At 38.8% G+C, this 21,329-nt stretch overlaps 1 protein-coding gene across 2 annotated transcripts in view; it reads left to right on the plus strand.

Moving 5' to 3' along the window:
- The window catches only part of osbpl3b (oxysterol binding protein-like 3b), a 204,087-nt gene extending 189,085 nt beyond the window's left edge, over positions 1-15,002 (plus strand). For both annotated transcript variants that reach the window (XM_078240221.1, XM_078240230.1), the window contains 2 exons: positions 6,414-6,536; positions 10,472-15,002. In XM_078240221.1, the coding sequence (XP_078096347.1) occupies positions 6,414-6,536; positions 10,472-10,577 (229 nt within the window). In that variant the 3' untranslated portion in view covers positions 10,578-15,002. The remainder of the gene's footprint in view (positions 1-6,413; positions 6,537-10,471) is intronic.
- Positions 15,003-21,329: the final 6,327 nt, after the last annotated feature.

The following is a 21,329-nucleotide window of genomic DNA, read 5'->3' on the forward strand; positions in this document are numbered from 1 at the left end:
AATAATTAATTTCTCCATATCGACCTCAGTTAGATTACCACTCACTTCTATAGGCAAAGGAATCAAACCATGTTTATGCAACATGTCCTTATAATTTAACCCTGTAAGGCCCAGTATCATTCTGGTGAATCTGCACTGCACCCTCTGAGGCCAATATGGGTGCAATGTCCTAAACAGAATGTAGTTCTCCAGATGTGGTGTGACCAAGGCTCTATACAACTGAAGCATAACCTCTGCCCCTTTCCATATCAGACTCCTTGAGATAAGGGTCAATGTTTCATTACCCTTTCTGATTGCTTTTAGTACCTGTCTGTTGGTTCTCCTTGGTCTTTTACGGTTTCTAGATCCTTACCAATAACAAGAAACACAGAATTATCTTCTTGAGTCCAAAACAAATAGTCTTACATTTGCTCCAATTGAACTTCTTCAGCTATTATGCTGCCCCCTCACCTAATTTATCTGTTTGTAATTTCCTGCTCCCAATGGCAATACCTACTATTGCCACTACAGTACAGCACCCCCCTCCTCCCTCACCCTTCAAAAATAGGGTCATCTGCAAACTTAGATATATAACTCACTATTATTTCTTCAGTTATTAATAAATATAGTGAAAAGTTGAAGCTCCTGACGAGGGGTCATCTAGACTCAAAACATTGGCTCTATTTTCTCCCCACAGATGCTGTCAGACCTGCTGAGATTTTCCAGCATTTTCTGTTTTTGTGCTATGGGGTCACTTGTCTCATCCCATCAACTAAAACGCACAAATACCCTTTATCCCCATTCTCTGGCTCTTACCTCCCAACTAATTTCCAACCCAAGTCAAAAAACTACCTCCAATTTAGTGCATTTTTGCTAATCTTGGTGTTGGAACCTGATTACATGCCGCCTTGAAGTCCATATAATTATCACCTTTAGACACTCCCTGTCTAGCTTATTCATCAGTTTAAAGAAATCAACCAGATTAGTCTGACCTGATTCATTCTAGTTTTCTGATTCAGACATATTTTTTCAAGTGTTGAATCACACTCTGATTATAGTCACTTCCCCACAACAGATGTTACAAAATAATTCAATAGTTTGGTTTTTTAAAACCTCTTGCATGTTTGAACATCCCTTCATACAGGCGTTGTCTAGAAATACCAGTTCCACCACATAACATTGGTGGACATAAATGATGATGTTGTAGCAACTGCATATAAACATTTTATATCAAGAAAAAGTGTGCAATTTGTTTGTTCCCCAAGCTTGTTAATACAGATCCACCCAAATACAGATTTCTCTATAACTGTTACTAATACATTTTATTTACATTTGAGGCGCATGCTTTGCTTTATCCCACAATTACTATGACTCATACAGTCTGTAATGTTACGCACAATAGCAACCATTTTAATTTGTGAAAGTTAAGTACCATGATTGTGTCTGAGTAGATGTCTTAAATTGAAATTTAGAGATATTTGTGAAAGACTTCTCTTAGGCAAATCATTGTGATGTGTTGTGTTGCCAGTTCCAGCAGAGAAAACACCGCGGTAATAGTAATCTATAATATCCTGGGAAAGACTGAATGCACTTACAGATTTTATTTATTTTTAAAATCTGGTTTCTTTGATAAATAAAATAACTTTGATAATGTTACTGTTCCCACATCACTTTTTCTCTTTTGTGGATTTTCTGTCCACTCCAGTATCCAATACACCAAGAAACAAGTTTATCAATAACAAAACTCACCCCATATTTTTTCACACTTGTACTTTAAGTTTATACTGTAACATTTACTGTATTTCTTTTTGTTTGTCGAGTCTACCAACGAAGAGTTTTATAAAACAGAATTCAGCCTGGAATGTGGGTGTTTCCAGCAAGGCTGTTTTTGATGAGGCTTCGGGGGATGGGCAGCAAAGATGGTGTTCTGCTCCTTGTTTCTTTGCAACACCCACTTGCTAGACCCACACCTTATGAATCATCATGTCACCACCACCGGAAACAAATGCTTTTTCAATTACAGCCTGGAGAGTAGCTAAGGAAATCCTCCTGAAGATGGTGTGGTTTAGACCTTGCAGAGGAACCTCTGACGTGGTCTTTGTTGCCCAACGAAAATAAGCAAAATGTTGAGAGAAACCCCTCATTGCATTCATCGACCTGATCAAACATTTGACTCAGTAAATCACAAGGCTCTGTGGATTGTGCTCCTAAGATATGGATGTCCAAGAAACTTCATTGCAATCCTGCAATTGCTTCATCTTTAATCTCAGCTGCCTCCATGCCAAAATTAAACTGACCACTATAAATGTACATGATCTAGTTTACGGATGACCACTTTGCAATAAATTTGCAAGCCTATCTCGATCTCTTCAATTCTAGTAGGAAAAACTCAGCCTGTCTTTGAATATTCCCAAAACAAAACTCATTAACTCACACCTGGTCAGCCACCTTACAGATGTATTGAAGGAGAGATTCTGGAATATGTCGAGCATCTTGGCAATCATGTGTCTCAAAAGGAAACCATTGACAAGGAGATCCAACCCTAGATCAGCAAGTGTTTGACAACAAAGACTTCTGCAAATCAACAAATATCCCAATATACAGAGCAGTTGTCAGCAACACATTCCTGTACTGCAGTGAGACCTAGACTGCATCAGTGACACACACGAGTGCTAAGAAATCTCAACAACCATGCCTTTGCTACATCCTCCAGGTTCAATGGAAGGACTTTTGAACAAATTCAATTGTTGTTCTCTTCAAGCATTAGGGCAAAATCAACTTCAGTGGACTGGAAACTATCTGGATGGCTGAAAACTGTCTTCCAGCCATGCCTTGTTTTCTCAATTCTCAAATGACCAACATTTTAGGGGAGGGCAAAGGAAATGTTTTAAAGATGCTCTGAAGCTCTCCTTGAAATGTGGCCATATTGACATTAATGACTTGGAGGGGCTTGCTAATAGTCATTCAGAACAGCGACAACTTGTCCATCAAGCTGTATCACAATTAACTCCTGATGATGAGGCAGAGCGGCGACAAAGAAAGCAAGTCCTGCACTCTCGGTCCCACTACCTCATGGGATGTCCTCCCCCATGTTCCCAAAGGTTTGCGGGTTGAGAATCCGTCTATTAAGCTCCGTGAAAATCCATGGCAGAAACTCTCAACCATTGACAATTGAGGGGAATTGGATGAAGAGGATTAGATAGGGTGTTAGCGAAACTGAAGCTGTTTTGTTTGGATGTTGCTTGTATTTATTGACTTCTTTGAATGCTGTCAAACTGCACCTAAGATTGTGCATGATGGATTGAAAAAGAGTGAAACCTTTTGGGAATATTTAGTTGGAATTTCATTGGTGTGAATCATTTTTTTAAAAATTAGCTTCATTCAGTATCTGGGAGTAAGCCCAGAAGCACGCACACCTCCCTTTAGGACACAGAGAACGTATTGGAAAGCAGAACCCAGATGACAGAATCGACCTTTTTAAAAGGTCTTGCTTCTCTGTTGTTTAGCTCCACCTGCTGAAATTTTCCAGGAAGTTTTTTTTTAAAAACTGTGTTCAGGATACAGGCATTGTGCAAAACTGTTCTACAAACTTAAAGGGGATGATCAGAACTAATGGAAAACTGCCTCAGAGCGAATGTCCTGAAGCACAAAATTATTAGCAGTTAGTACAAAGTGGAGCTGAGCTGTAACTGTACACAATTTTGCCATTCTATTATATATTTTATATGGGACCATGTTTAGTTTCCTCTCAGTTTTTGAATTTGTATGCCATTTGGATTCTGAGGTTCAATTTGCTGTCAGACCAGCAGGATGGTAATTATAACAATGGCTTGAGTGGTTCTTAGCCTTAAGAATACTGGCACATCAGTTTAGTGAGTGAATTGTAATCTGGAGCAATTGGTACGCAGGTACCTGGGGTCTGGGAGGGGAAAGTTGTAGAAATACTATGGAAAGGGCTGTGTAGATTGGGCTTTAAACCATCACAATGTCTTCAAATTGCAAAGGTTTTAGTTATCTGGAGCACAAAGTCCATTTGTATGATAATTGCCAACTGTACTTCAAATAATTCACACCTACGAACATACAAGTTAGAAACAGGAGTAGGCCACTCGGGCCTGTTCCAGCATTCAGTAAGGTCATTGTTGATCTGACTGTGACCTCCCACCTATTCCCAATAAGCTTTCACCTTTTTTATTTACTGGGTGTGAGAGTCGCTGCCTAGGACAGAATTTATTGCCCTTGCCTAATTGCCCCTTGAGAGGGTGGTGGTGAGCTGCCTTGAACAGCTGTAGTCACTGGTTGTAGGTACTACACAGTGCTTTTAGGGAAGAAGTTCCAGGATTTTAACCCAACTACATCTTTACAAGTCAGAATGGTGAGTGGCTTGGAGGGGAACTTCCAGGTGATGGTGTTCCCGACTTTGTTTGCCTGACTTTGTCCTTCTAGGTGGTAGTGGTTGTGGGTTTGGAATGTGCTGCCGAAAGAGCCTAGGTGTGTTCTTGCAGTGCATTTTGTAATACTGCTGCTTCTGTGCATCATTGATGGAGGGAGTGAGTGTTTGTGGATGGGATGCCAAACAATTTGGCTGTTTTGTCCTGGATGGTGTCATGCTTCCTGTGTTGTTAGAGCCACACATATCCAACAAGAGAAGAGCATGCTATCACACTCCTGAATTGTGCCTTGTAGATGAATTGGACAGGGTTTTGGGAGTCAGGAGATGAGTTACTCACCAAAGGATTCCTAGCCTCTGACCTTTCTTGTAGCCCACGGTATTTATATGGCTAGTCCAATTCAGTTTCTGGTTAGTAGTAACCCCCAGGATTGATAGTGGGGCATTCAGTGGTGGTAATGCCATTGAATGTCATGGGATGATCATTGAATTCTCTCTTGTTGGAAATGGTCATTGCCTGGCACTTGTGTGACATGATTGTTACTTGCCCAGTTGTCAGCCCAAGCTTGGATATTGTCCAGGTCTTGCTGCATTTAGATGTGGACTGCTTCAGTATCTGAGGAGTAGTGAATCGTGTTGAACATTGTGTGAGCATCAGCAAGCATCCTCATTTCTAACCACCTGATAGGAGGAAGGTCATTGAAGCAGCTGAAGATGGTTGGGCCTTGCATACCCTGAGGAACTCCTACAGTGATGACCATTAAATCATTGTCAATTGTTGTAAAAACCCATCTGGTTCACTAATGTCCCTTAGAGAAGGACATTTGCCACCTTCCCCTGGTCTGGACTACATGCGACTCCAAACCCACAACAATGTGATTGATTCCTAAATGCCCTCTGAAATGGCCAAGCAAGCCACTCAGTTCAAGGGCAATAGGGATGGGCAACAAATGCAGGCCTCGCCAGTGATTCCCATTCTTTCATTAAAGAATTTTTAAAAATGAGGAACTCCCTATTTGGGAGTCAACCACGTTGCTGTGGGTCTGGAGTCGCATGTAGTCCAGACCAGATGAAGACAGCAAATATCCTTGCCAAAACGGACATTAGTGAACCAGATGGGTTGTTACCACAATTGACAATGATTTAATGGTCATCATTAGATTTTTAGTTCCAGATTTTTAATCTGCCATGGTGGGATTTGAACCCAGTTCCCAGAGCATTACTCTGGGTTTCTAAACAACTAGTCCGGTGACAATGTCACTTCAGCTTTGCCAGTGCTCCTTAATGCCACACTTGATCAAATGTTGCTTTGGTATTAAAGGCAGTCATTGTCATCTCACCTCACCTTTGGAATTAAGTAGCTCTTTTGACTATGCTTGAACCAAGGCTGGAATGCTAGTTAATGAGGGAGTTTAAAAAATAGTGATAACCCTACATTTTTATAGTCCATTTTTCTAGTTTCCCCACAATAGAATTGACATCTTGTTCTCAGTAGAGCGCAGGCAGCACATTTGCTGTCTTTGCCAGAGTTGATATTTTTGCCACTTTTCCTCTTTTGAGATCACGAAGACATGAGGAAATAATAAACATCAAGCATAGCAAATACTTTCCTCAGAAAATAATAGATTTTTGTCATAAAATTATAAAGTTATTCCAAATGATTACGATCATCTTTGTGTTCAAATGATAGTTCATTTAGAATGTATTGCTTCAATCTGATCTAGGTATCTCACAATTCATTATTGTTCTTTGAGGATCAATTGGTTCAGTGCTACACAAATAAGTTTTAATATCTGAGAAAAAATTTGACCACCAGCTAATGATAGTGATAAATGTTGAAGTACTTGAAGATATTTACACGGTAATTTTGTGTCTCTAATTGAATCTTCGAAATTGCAACATGTAAGGAGGCTCCTTGTGCAACTCTTTACAGCAATGTCTTACTCACAAAAGATCATTAGATTGTCTCAATTTTTATTCTGTTATACTTTCTCAAAACAATTCTTGAGTTGCATTGTAAACATTTTGTTTGAAATGTCACTAGATATCTGGAAGAAGGTAATATAGAGGCTGCAGAATCTCAAAAGGAAAGAATTGAACAACTTCAAAGAGAGAGGAGGAGAATTCTTGAAGAAAACAACATGGTGCATCAGCCTCAATTTTTTAGGTATGTTGGCCATTTTGGTTTAAGTGCATTGTAAGTGAGATTGGCACTATTTGTTAATGAATCTTTCACACCATCTACAGAAAACATTATCACAGGATTTACTTGAAATAAATTTTGAACAGTAAGACCACTTTGTAATCTCTATCCTAATGAGCTGTGAAATTAGGAAGACTATACTAATTTGCCTTTTTCTTGGTAACTACAGAAAGTTACACAATTCCAAGACTTTTTATTAAGCAAAGGAATTTGTTGAAAACTTTATTTGTAGCCAAATGCTAACCATACTTTATTTGGGTTGAAATTGCAGCAGATTAACATGTTCTCAAGAGTTTCTCTGTTTACTGTTTTAACAAAGGTATTTCATTCATTTTCAAGAAGCTGGTTAAAGACTCATAATACCAAGATGAGCTGTCCTTTCTTCACTCTCAGACCGTTTCCAAATTAAAAACCTTTAAGTCATAAAGTAAGCTATTTATGAGGTGGCCTTACTAACAAGTACTACTATCGCAAACAATTCAGTAAAGTGGTGTCGATAATTCTCTTATGGTCAAATTGTTTTAATGTGCAAAAGTTTTGCCATTTACTATTATGTGGAAAAGAAGTTGCTTGTGACACTTCAATTCCACACAGCAAATGGTACAGTCATTGTGAAGAGTGTGATTATTGAAAATGTTATGCTGCCTGTTCAAAAGAGGTAGTTTTGATTATTGTGTGAAGAAATGGTGTGAAATTTAATATAGCTTCTTAATCAAATTTGTAAAAGTATTTCTCATATGCTTAGCTTTTATTTATTTTCAGAATGTAGGTTTTGCTGGCCAGGCCACGTTTATTACTCTGAAAATGAGCTGATGGTAGACTTTGAGCTACTGCAGTCTTCCTCTACCTATATCCTTGGAGCTTTTGCAGACCCTTGTAGTAATGCTGTTAAATGGAGATGTTCAGGATTATTCTTCCCCAAGCAGCTGTACAGGAATGTCAACACATATCCAAGTCAAGGTGGTGTTTGACTTGATATATTTCCATGATGTTGCTATTTTTATCATTCTTTTGTGGTCAGAGGGACTGGAAACTGCTGCTGCAGTATATCCAGGAGATATAGTACACACCAGCCAAAGTGGATCAGTGTTAAAATGCTCTATTCAGCTCAGTGGTGGAGTATTGATCAAGCAGGCTACTGTATCCTGGATGATGTTGCAGCTGCATTCATAAGAACATAAATAGGAGCGGGAGTAGGCCATTTGGCCCCTCAAACCTGCTTTAGCTGAGCTGAATGTGGCCTTAACTCTAATCCTGCTTGCTTCCCATAACCCTTGATTCCCTTGTTTGTCACAAATCTGTCTAACTCAGCCTGAACTATATTCAATGACCAAGGCTCCATTGCTTTTCAGAGAGAGTCCAAGATCATCATTTTAAAATAAATTCAAGCACAACAGATATTTGATTTAAAACATTTTCAGGAGATAGGAATTCAAAGATTAACAGCCCCTTGGGAGTAAATGCATCCCCATCTCCATTCTAAATAAGAGATCCCTTATTTTGAAAGTAGTTCTAGATTCTGCAATGAGGGAAACAGCCTCTCAGCACCTACACTGTCAAACCCCCCTCAGAATCTTATGTTTCATAAAATCACACTTCTTATTCTGAACTCCAATGAGTATAGGCCCAACCAGCTCAACATTTCCTCATAAAACAACCCCTTCATCACAGGAGTCAAGCTAGTGAAGATTCTCTAACCAATCTACAATGCATGTAAATCCCGCCTTAAATAAGGAGACCAAAACTGTACACGATACTCTGGATGTAATTACACCAATGCCCTGTACAGTAGTAACAAGACTTTCTTGCTTTTATACTCCACCCCCATACAATAAAGAACAACTTTCCATTTGCCTTCCTAATTATTTGCTGTACCTACATGCTAAAGTTTTGTGTGAGGATGCCACATACCTCAGTGCCACAACATTCTGCTGCCTCTCTATTTAAATAATATTCCACTTTTCTATCCTTCCCATCAAAGTGGACAACCTCACATTACTTCACTGCCAATTTTCTCCCTGCTCATTTAACTTATCTATATCCCTTTGAAGACTCTTCCTTACAACTTGCTTCCTGTATCATCAAATTTGGCTACAATACAATTGGTATCTTCATCCAGGTCATTAATGTAGATTGTAAATGGTTGAGACTCATAGTTATAATTTGCAAAGCTGTTGTAAATGACCCATTAACCCCCCGACTGTTCCCTGTTGGCTAACCAATCCCCTATCCATGCTAATAAACCCTAACACAATTAGCTGCTCTTACCTTGTGGAGTATCCTTTTATGTAACATCTTATCAGTTGTCTTTTGAAAATCCAAATGCACCAGATCTACTGGTTCACCTTTATGCACCCTGCTTGTTACATTCTCAAAGAACTCTAATAAATTTGTCAAACATGATTTCCTTTTCACAAAACTATTGATTCTACTTGATTGTATTATGATTTTCTAAATGCCTTGCTCCTACATCATTTATAGTGGATTCTAGCATTTTTCCCAGTGACAGATGTTAGGCTAAATTTCCTACTTTCTGTTACCCTTCTTTCTTAAATAGAGATGTTGAATATAGATTCGTGGTTTGCCAACCTGCTGGGGCTTTACAGAATCCAGGAAATTTGGAAGAATACAGCTAATGCATCCACTATCTCTGTAATACTTAGAATGCAGACCATTAGGTCCAGGTGACATGTCAACTGTTAGTCCCATTAGTTTTCCTAATAAGTTTTTGCTCTAGTGGTGTTCAGTTTCCTTCCTGCATTTTGCCCCTTGAATTCTCTACTGTTCCTGGGGTCCTTTTTGCATCTTCTAACATAGAGACAAATACAAAATCATCCAGGTGAATAGTAAATACTCAATCATGCTCCTGACTTAAACCTTGTGGACTGAGACATTGAGAGGTCAAGAGATAGGCCACTCATCACAGAGTACTCCGCCTCTGCCTTGCTCTTGTAGCTACAGTTAATCTGGCTGATTGAATAAAGTTCTGGTCATTGGTGACCCCCCAGGATGCTGGAGTAGGAAGATGGGAATGGTGTTGTGGTTGAAAACCAAGGGTGGTTGCAGAATCTTTTCTTTTTCTTATTGGAGATGATCAATTAACATGGCATGCATATTGCTAGCCCAATCCTGGATGTTGTACCAGTCCTGCTGGCAGTTGATGTGAGCTGCTTCATTAACTGAGGAGTCGTGAATGAATCTAAACACTGTAGAATCATTTATGAACAGCTCCACTCCAGATCTATGACAGAACGTCATTGATGAAGTAACCTGAAGATGTTACGGGTCAAGAGAATCCTGCTGAGGAACCCTGGCAACGTACTGCCATAGTGACGATCAGCCTCAGGCAGCCACAACTATCGTCTTGTGTATCAGGTGTAACTCCGCCATGGTTGAGGATGGTATGGCATGGCTTATGAGCCATGGATTGGATTAGATGTTATTGGGTTATAAAACTTTGGGACTGTTTGTTGTTGCCGAGGCCTTATATTATAGGTGCTATTTTCTAAAGTTTGTCTGGTGCTGCTCCCCATTGAGCAAGGTTGCTCTACTCACTTGTAGGTGATGGCAATGAAAAGGTGAAGGGACATTTTGGAGCCTGGGGTTACCAGTTGTGTGGTGATTGTTCAGACCATTGTTTGGTCTGTTTGTTCTATCCTAAGGCAGTTCCATGTTGAACAGTGATTGAATTACAATGGATGTCCCCTCTCTCAGCCCATTTTTGGGGGTAGCCCACAATTACTAGATTATTAAAGTCAGTTTTTGCAACTTGCCTTGGGATTTGAAGCCGTGGTTGAAAGCTCGGCTCCATAAAAAGCTACTATTTCCCAATAATGCATGTATTTCTGTGCACTGTTCAATTGCACGCATTCAAAGGCAATACAATATTTTATTTACAGACAATCTTGTGAAGGTGAAAAGGAATCGTGGGTGAGCACAGGAACCTACTGGGAACTTCGCAAAGATCCAGGCTTCGACAAGCTTGACAATCCAATACTTTGGTGACATTGCAACACTTTCTTTCGTTCTTTGATCCATGTCTTTTATCGTTTATTTATTATAATCATCTCTAGAACATGTGTAATCTTCATATCTAATTGGTTATTTCTCTTTATTTATTCTAAAATTGTAAAGGTATTAGATCGTGTACTGACTAGGTTGATGCCTTAACAAAACTGGATTCTAAAACCCATGAAATATCACTTTAAACACTGCAAAATTTGGTTATTTACCAAAAACATAGCACAAACACATACAAACATAGATGTATAATATATGCAACTATATAATGTATTTATTGCTTGCAAAGAGAATGAACAGATATCTTTAAATAAACTAGTATCCAGAGATTATGATATATGCCTTTGAATCCCTTTAACTAAGGCACGTAGAATGCTTCCAATATTGAATTTATTCAAAGCTCCATACAGAATGTTTGAATGGTTGTGGCATGTATTCAAGATACATTAATAGTCAGGTGTATGTATTTAAATAATGCATCTGCTTTGAGAGTAGAACACGCTAAGATCCTTCAAATAAAATATTTCTACAGTGAAATTTGTCATGAAGATCATGAACCTCCTGTTAGATTCAGACCAAATGTTGACATCAGCATAAAAATACAATTGCAGCAAACTTTTTTTTTCTGTTCCGTTGTCTGTTACTTTCCCTCCCCTATCCAATTGCCATTTTTTTGTTCAGAAATGTACATGGGCTTGTGGAAGAATGCAGGCCAGTTAAAAAGAAACAAGGTCGACAGTTTTTACTCTTACCTAGTAACTGCAGATAGGTTCAGTTTGCACCAAAGTCTATTTTGGCCTTGGCAAATGTGATCTTGCCCTGTCAGAATCTTTGCCAGTGAGTGGAGATACTTTTTAAAAATATATATATACTTTATTGTGATTTGCAGAATGCGCACTCAGTTTAAGAAATGTCTATACCCACCAAATGCAGAGGTGAAAATACCATTATAAAATGCAGGCTCAGATTGTAGTAGATTTTCCCTTATTTTTGTACATTCTTCCACTTGGTAACAATCACTAGTCTTTAATATTGTTGATGTACATTTGATCCTGTGTCACTTGTCCGTTAGCACTTGGAGTAGTCCTGGGAAGTTGTATAACAGGTTTCACCGTACTAAAAATGTGCAGGATTCTTTTGTACACATTCTACCTCTTTCAATAAAGCAAATAATTGTATCCTCATTGGCTCTTTATGCTGCATGTGAATCCTTTTTGCCTTAACGTAAAACGCTCTTGGAAGAAAACGTGGCCTTTTTGATGACAGGGCAGGTCCTCGAGATTCCCACATTGTCAGAAGTGGAAACCATTTCTACCTATCTCAATTTACTGTCACTTTAGCTGTGAACTAAGCTGCAATTTGCCATCAGCAGGATGCTGTCATTGGTAGCGGCATGATTTGTTAGCAGGATAGGTACTTTAAATATATTTCAACTCCTGATTTAACTTCTTCCCACTTCCCAAAAACAGAATTGCAGTATGTGATAATTTTGAGTCACATGCCACCTAGTGGCATAAATGCAACCTGATCAAGTGTCGCCAAGAATTCTTGGGCAATAATTCTGAGTTTTATACAACATTTAAACCACAGACTACAATCATTAGATTGAAAGGAATGGGATGCAAGTGTTTTTTTAAGGTGTTTAACTGAGCATTTTGTCCCTTCTGTTCTGTGTAATTAAAGATTAAACAGCACCTTATCAAAAATGCGGAGTTTTACAGCATGATGAATGAGCTGAAATATGCACTTGAAACTGATCATTTGAGTGTATTGGCGCAGATAACTTTATACATTCGTAAAGTCTTTATGTTTACAAGAATCCAATGACACTGCTTTTCTCCATCATATGTTGAGTTTAATCACCTAGGAGATATTGGTAGGTTTTTCCAACGGATAAAGAGCACAATGACTTTGACTAAACAATAATTAGGCAATTTTCACTTTTCTCTATTTGCCTTTTAAAGACTAGTTGTTTTTTTTCATTACAGGATAATATGGAAATATTAGTGCAAGTGGCTACAGTTAAATGTCCGATTGGTTTTGAAATATTTTGATTAATCCATTTGTTGTATTAGTAACCCTGTAATTTGTTCTAACAGGCAATCACCTGAGAGGACAAATCAGAAAATTGTGAGCATTCAGTAAGGAGATCACTCTCTCTTATCACTCCAGTACATCAACTCATTTCTTAAAAAAAAGTCTGGTGTCATTTTTCCTGGAAAAATTAATTGTTTTTTTAGACAAATCAGTGCATGATATGAATCATGATGGCCATCTGAAGTCTGGTCATCTCTTAAACATGGTACTTTTTATGGTTTTAAATGTTTCTTGCACGATACACTATTCCCCAAAAGCTCTGTTTTTAAACACCATCATTTGGCTTCTATTTTTGTTTTGTTCATCCTCCCTCAAGAAACTTTGCCTTGTGTTTCGCTTACAGATATCAAGGACATGCACTAGGCCCTGGGGGTAGACTTTTTTAGGTATTCAGTACTGATATAGGATTAAAATGTTTCTGTTTGAAATGTAATTTCATTCAAAGAGGAACATGTTCAGTTCTGTCTCAGCAAAGTAGAATTTAACGGCTTTGTTGCATTCTCAGTTCAAAAAGTTGATGTTTCACTGGACAACAGTTAAATTTGCAGCGTGTGTCATTTTATAGGATGTTGGCTGATCACTGCCAGAATTCATTTGCTACAAAGATTTTTGTTTTTCTCGCTCTCACTTATTAGTCTCTCTCATTGCTATCCTAAACATAAACATGATGTAACCAGTTTTGGAGAAATTTTGTGAACGCATAAAGGTTTTCACCACAGTAGTGTGTGCCAGGCATTTGAATTTTCTCGAAAAATAAACAACACATCTGCTGTAATAAAAATATTGAGTTCCATATCTTCTGAACTCTCGATTGTTTGCATACCTAGATTAGAAATAATTCACAGATACATATCGTCATTTTCAGAAACATCTAGTATGGGAATTCCATTGTCATTTTAGGGAACACTACAGGTAATTGGGCTATTTTTACCATGACTGAGAAACACTGTACATGTGCGGCAGTAACAAGTCCACTGTGAAGCTATCCCTCATAGGGTAAAAATAATATCCATCCATCCTATCCATTGAATAGTTTAATAGCATCTATTTATTTTTGTTAATTGGCTCATTAATCATCAGCGGAAGGTGGCACAGTGCTTAGCACTATTGCCTCACAGAGCCAAGGACCCAGGTTCAATTCCAGTCTTCGGTGACTGTGTGGAGTTTGCACATTCTGTGTGTCTGCATGGATTTCCTCCGAGTGCTCCAGTTTCCTTCCACAGTCCAAAAGTGTGCAAGTTAGGTGGATTGGGCATGCTAAATTGCCCCTTAGTGTCCAAGGATGTGTGGGTTAGGGAGAATTGGCAGGGTAAATACATGGGAATAGGGCCTGGATAGGATGCTCTGTTGAAGAGTTGGTGTAGACTTGATGGGTTGAATGGCCTCTGTCTGCATGGTAGGAATTCCTATGATTAAAGTGACAAAGGATGCTTTCTACATTTGAAGAGTCGTGTGCTTCCACAGATGTGTGGCCAAGATATTCCAAAATAGCAGGTCTTTAGGTTAAATTGGATTGTCACTAGCCCCAAGATCAGATAACTTTATAACTGCTTCCAGAATCTAAAGAAAATTTACCGTCGCAAATTAATTTTAAAAAGTACATTCAAACTAAACTCATCATTTTTGAGTTAAATCTGGTGAACACAAAACCATTTCCTGGAGCTAACTGACACTTGAGTTATTTTGTGCTTGCTTTGACCAACTTACAGAGGAATTTTCAACATGGCAGTCAATTGCGGAGACTATTGGCAAACCCAAAAACTGTCAATGTTCTGTGCTTAGCCAAAGAATTTAATCTGGAGAATAAGGCCATTGCATTTTATTATTTCCATTGTGATTTTGGTTTTAAATCTTGTAGCTTGTTTCAAGGAATTCATGGTTCTGATTTGTAAAGTTTATAATAATACCATAGATCTGTGTTGGGTGATCTCAACATTTTATTGTAGAATTTAACCCATTAAATAGTATTGAATGCATTTAAAACTCCAATTTGAAATTCCGGGATCTGTCAATGTAATATCAACCTGTTGTTCGTCTAAAGTAAGGTTTTACATGTTTTTACAATTTGTATGCCAACATTTCCTTTCCAGATGTTATAAGCACCAATAAACATGTTTGTAACTTGAAGCTTGTCAGGGGAGGGAGAAGGGAGTTGTACACAGTGATTCTGTTTGAGCTAAAATCCAGAAACTCAGTGTATTTGTATGTTTAATTCATTGTTTTTGTAAGGCGAAGCCTGCTACAATTCACTATGTACTCTATATCTAAAAAAAATATTTAAAAGAATAAATTTGTTTGACTGATATATCATCTAATGTGATCTGTGTGAATGAGACTTTTTGTGTGTCATGTTTTTTAATGGGGTGCAACTTATTAAATTGGCACAATCATTTATAGAATCTTAGTTTATGGGACAGAAAGGAGGCTATTTGGCCCATGTCTGCACCAGCCAAAAACGGAGACACCCAGCCTAATCCCACGGACGGCACAGTGGCTATTACTGTGCCCCACACACCAGGGACTTGGGTTCGATTCCTAGCTTGGGTCACTGTCCGTGTGGAGTCTGCATGTTCTCCCCGTGTCTGTGTGGGTTTCCTCCTGGTGCTGCAGCTTACTCCCACAGTCCGAAAGATGTGCTGGTTAGGTGCATTGGCCATGCTAAATTCTCCTTCAGTGTACCCGAACAGGCGTCAGAGTGTGGCGACTAGGGGATTTTCACAGTAACTTCATTGCAGTGTTAGCCTATTTGTGACACTAATAAATAAACTTTAAAACTTCAGCATTTGGTCAGTAGCCCTGCATGTTACAGCACTTGAGGTACATATTCAGAATCTTAAATGAGTTGAGGGTTTCTGCCTCCACAACTCATTCAGGGAGAATTGCAGAACCCACAATCTTCAGGATGAAAACATCTTTCTGCCAATCACTTTAAATCAATGCCCTCTAGTCACTGACCTCTCTGTTAAGGTAAATAGGCCCTTCCCATTCACTGTATGCAGACGCCTCACAATCTTTGTACATCCCAGTCAAATCAGACCTCAACCTCTTCTGTTCCAAGGAGAACAACTCCTGATTATCCAATTTTTCCTCAAGTGCAATTTTCCAGTCCTGGGAACATCCTCGTAAATCTCCTCAGTACCCTGTCCTCTGCAATACAGGCTGAAGGCAGAGATACTGCAAAGGCTATGGGCCTTTAACAATCTGATAAAGACAAACAAAAGCAACTGGAAAAATAACAAGAAAAGCCAATGCAAACAAAAGATTAGTAAACAGATTAAAAATAATATTTATATAGTAAACAATGTATGGAAAAAGTATTGCTCTCATTGAATGGGAAATAGCATTGCAGGAAAGGAGCTAGAAATTACAGGTAACAAAGGTTTTCTATGGTTTCGAAAAGCTCTGTTCTTAAACTGTTCCAGATAACTTGCACTCAGGTTTGAGATCGGCACTGAGATTAACGAAACTAACAATTTTGTAAACTTTCTAGATTCTTGAGAAGTTCATGAGAACTGGAAAGGAACTAACGCAATTAGTTTAGAAAATGCAACTCCTAGCAGATGGCTCATTGGAGTAGACAACAATCCTATTCGTATGAGGCCTGACAGACTTCAGCTGCCAGCTCATACCTGAATGCTGCCAGTCAGCTCCTTGCCTGTTTTGGACAGGAGGCTGTAGCTAGCCGGCAGGAGTGGGTAATAAAGATCAGAACATCAGAGACTGCCCATGAGCACCAAGAGAAGTTCTACAGGTCACTTCCTTGTTGTTTTGTGTGTTTTGCTGCTGGGAAAAGAGCCCACTCTTTCCTTGTGGTCTCTAGAGTACGTGGCAGGCCAGAGAGGCCATTGCAGGCGTTACTACTCGAGAATGTTAACATGCTATCATGTATGCCAAGATGCAGTAATGGACTGAATTCTGCCATCCAATTGACCTCAGCCAATGGGAACACACCAGTTACGCATTTTCTAACTATAAACAAGGCGCTGAGCACACACAATGTTAATATACACAGGGTTCAGTCTGCAAATTATCACTTCTAGGTATATCACTCTTGCATAATTATTTTGTAGATTTTTTCTGGGTTATATATTGTTGATATAGGTATGGACCAATAACTTCTGATTAGCGATGAAAGCCATGGGCTGCCAAAAAATAATTCTTTGCGCACTTACCCATATTCAAAAATTGCAACCAAACTCCTGATAGGAGCAGCAGCCTTTAGCCTTCAGTGCGACAATCTCCGCAGGCCCCAGCACGACACAGGAAGACTCTAGCCAGGCCCCCTTATGATGGGGCCAGATTGGGAATGACCATTGAGGTCCAGCTTGGAAAGAGCAGTTTTGTATTGAAAATGGAGCAGAAGGATTTCCCTGCTGTTATAAAAGGTATGTTTAAGCTTTTTTAATTCTTTTCTTGCTATTTATTTTAAGTAGTTAATCCTATTGATATTGGCTCATTTAAAGTGTGATTTTTAGTTTTTTATTTTTATGATTGAAAGTATTTTTTATTATGTGTAAATGAACATCGGTTTTGTTGTTTGTTTTAGATCTGTGAAACTTCTATTTAAATCTGCATTATATTATGTAACTTTACGTGTAGCATGCTTATAAGTGTTCGTATGTTTTATTTTAGAATACGGAAACTGAAAATGTAATTGGGAAGAAGAGAGGTCAGAAATTCTTGGACCATGATTTGGATGCCTTATTGCATGAGGTTGAGCAAAGGAGAGTTCACATTTTGGGCTGTGGAAGATCTAAACCTGTTTTTCACGAGTATTCTTTTGCCTTGCTTACTTCGTTTATAATTCTCATATTTAACTTCTGTTTTGATGTTTCAATAAAGCATTTGTATAATTTCATATTTGAATATTTTGTTTAAATGTTTCAATAAAGCAGTAGTAGAATTTTGTAAAGTTTAATGGGAAACATTTATTAACAAAAATGTTAAATACAAACTTCGATACTATGTTAACATTTAACTAAACACTTTACTTTAGCAGCTGCACTGACATTTTGTTTAATTGCCTCATCTTTTCAAAGTTCTCAAAATATATTTTTGTCCAGCATAAATGATCAATAAAATATTTTTATACGTTAACACAGTTCTGTTGTCTCTAAACAAAGAGGTAAGGGAGAGAGGGGAGGGTTTGGACATAAAATTGTACATTTTACATGTAGCCTGACTCTTCTGCGCCTACACCAAAGCCTCAAAAAGAACTTCAGTTAAGAAGCCAAGCTAAAAGTGTGATGTACCCACGGTGGTGGAACATCATAGAGTCACAGAATACTAGTTGCAGAAGAGGCCCTTCAGCCCATCGAGTCTGCACTGATGCATGAAATGTCCTGACCTACCCACCTAATCCCACTTGCCAGCACTTGGCCCATAGCCTAGATCTGGAAATTCAACCTGAAATGGATTCTGCAATACCTATCAATGAGTGTGTTCACATCAGCCTACAGGAGACTTGCATATGTCATCTTAAGGAATACGCTTTCCTAAAGCATTTGAACTAGCCAAGTTGCATACTTCCCACTGGAAATGTAGAACTCATTTCACCAAGAGGCTTCTAAGGATCGACACTGCATCAGGGAGACCCTTAAAATTGGGATAAACCAAATCCCTAGCAAAATCCAAATGAACTTCAGCCGAGCCTTATTCCAGCTAACATCCACCTTGTTATATATGGCATTAGTATGTCATGACAAAGTTGTATTTAGTAAATCTTTCTTTCACTTTGTGTATTATACATATGTTGAACATCTTTATAAAGCATTTACAAAAAAAATTAACCCACCCAAAGAATGTCTGCTACCCCGACAGACCCAAAAAAAGTGTGCAAATAAATACGGGCAAAAACTCACCTATCATCAGTGCAAGTGATGGGAGTTAGGGTGAGACTGCAGCTCAGTGTTTCAATGCTATTTTCTTTAAAACCCAAAATCGAAGGTTTCAATTTGCTGTTCTTTCTACGTGGATGTTCATGTGCCAGGACTTCCATATTGTCCCAACAGGCAAGTATGTGCACAATCCATTTAAATCGTGATTAAGGGCAGAATTTATGGGCCATTGTAACCTTATGCATTCATAATTGTCTAAATTTTCTAAATTCATGCCCGTACCGGATTGTTGGAAAATCTCAGGAATGTTGCTTCCAATTTTCCATCTAGGAATAATGGTTGGGATGAATTACCTTACTACAGACGTGGATTTAGAAAATTTAGTCCTCAAGTGAGAGTCTTATCCTCAGCACAAAGATGATGTATATAAACATTATCAACTTTGCTCCTACTTCTACCACTGAGGTCATCATCCAGACTCAATTATTCCAGTACTCACTGGCTAGAATGCAGTCCACCGCCCTCTGTTAATTTCAGTTCAATCAAAACTAATTTCCTATCCTGCACTAACTCCTGTCTGTCACCCCCATTGGAACTGATCTATATTGGCTTATAGTCCTCCATTGCTTAAAATTTAAAATTCTTATCAAGGTGTTTAAAATCTATTTGGTCTCGATGCTCTAAGTTTTTCAAGCCCCTTGAAACAATATCTGTGTACCTCTGAGTGCAGTCATGCTTTCAATTTACATGGCCTCATCCCAAAACAACTACTCTATAGAGACTGTTCAATGCTACCTCTTCAGTCAAAATAGTGGCAATCCTTTCCAATATCTCTCTTTGGCCTGGCATTCAGTTTTTCCTTATGCATTTGTGAAGCACTTTGTGATGGTTTCTATATTAAAGGTGTTTATTAGTACAAGCTGCTAAAAGATGGGAGTTTCCTGATGACTCAAAACTACATGAGAATGCAAGTTGTGAGGAGGATACAAAGAGGTTTCAAGGGGATTTAAAAATTTATTAGTCACAAGTAGACTTACATTAACACTGCAATGAAGTTACTGTGAAAATCTCCTAGACGCCGCACTCTAGTGCCTGTTTGGGTACACTGAGGGAGAATTTAGCATAGTTAATACACCTAACCAGCATGTCTTTTGGACTCTGGGAGGAAACTGGAGCACCTGGAGGAAACCCATGCAGACATGGGGAGAACATGCAAACTCCGCACGGACAGTGACCCAAGCTCTGAATCGAAACTAGGTCCCTGGCATTATGAGGTAGCAGTGTTAGCCATTGTGCCATCATGCAGATTGAGTCTGCAAGAACATGGCAGATGGAATATAATGTGGAAAAATATGAAGTTATAATGCAGAGTATTTCTTAAATGGTGTGAAATTGGGAAGTGCTAATGCCCCAAGGGACCTTGTTCACAAGTCACTGAAAACTAATATGTAGATGTAACAAGCAATTAAAAAGGAAAATGCTATATTGGCCTTAATTGCAAGAGAATTTGAGTACAGGAATAAAATTGTCTTGCTGTTATTGTATTGCTGGGGCAAAGATGTTTGGTTGGGAGTTAGTCAGGTGTTAGCATGGTCGGAAGAGGGAGCCAGGGGTAGGCAGGCGGTCACTGGGTAGTTGGGAGGGAGTAGTCAGGAGTCGGTGTAAGTGATTAATGAGTTAGGTTAGACTAGGTTTTAATCTGTGACATTTCAAGTATAACTATCCAGGCAAGTACGTTGGCACTGTTCCAAGGCTCTGACTCTAGGTCAGAGTTGGAGGCTGTTGCAGAAGGTCCTGGGAAGCAGGGGATATGCCAGCAGAAATTCAAAATTCCAAGGCAATTCCCACGGAGGTCAGCACGTCAGGACTTTGGCGGGGACCCAACACACATCTTGTGTCATACATCCAGTCTCCAACAAAGTGGTGACTGGAAGACCTGAACCCTTAATTATCATGTTTCTTCTGTTTATCTACATTAATGAGATTAGAAGAGGAAGAAATAGCAGAAATATCGGTAAAGATCGGAGCAGTGCGACTAACTAGAATGCCCTTTTTCAGAGCCATCACAGACGTGGTGGGCTAAATGGTCTCCTGTGCTATAACAAATCTCTGCTGGTTCATAGAATCAGAGAATAGTAAAGACAAATAATGCCTGGTGAATTTCTTGAGCTCTTTTGTAGTAACAGGGTTTAATGGAGGTGGTTCTGTACTTGTATACATTGACTGTAAAAGTACCATATAACAGCCTTGTTCAGAAAATAGAAGCACATGGAATCAAAATGAAGGCAGGAACTTGGATAAGTAATTGGCTAAGGAATAAGATTATTTGGTAGCAAAAGCAACACAAGCTTTCGGAGCTGCAAGCCCCTTCTTCAGGAGTGAGGGGGGGAGAGAGGCAAACTGAACTCCTTTTATTTTTCTTGCCACCTGTCCATAAATAGAGACAATTTAATGTTTAAAATAGGCTTTGGCACATTTCCCCAAACCCTGTGCTTGTGAAGTTTTAAAGAGACTGGCAGCAAACTCTTTAGGGTTAAATCCAAAATATTTTTGATCCATACATTCAAACCCAAGGCTTGGTCATCGCAATTACCTAACAAACACACGCGCGCACACACACACATGCGCGCACATACACAGAAGATAGGAATCAGAAAGAAAAGAGTTTTACAACTAGGAATAATATAGAACAAAAAAAAACAAAGACAGGAATATTGTCAGAATCCAGTGAGGATTTGTTCACGGAGAAGTTAAAGTTCAGGCATATTCATCTGGCTGAAAGCAGGAGTTGCCAATTCCCTTC

Source organism: Mustelus asterias, chromosome 2 (genome assembly GCF_964213995.1).
Source record: "Mustelus asterias chromosome 2, sMusAst1.hap1.1, whole genome shotgun sequence".
In the NCBI taxonomy this organism is placed as follows: Eukaryota; Metazoa; Chordata; class Chondrichthyes; order Carcharhiniformes; family Triakidae; genus Mustelus; species Mustelus asterias.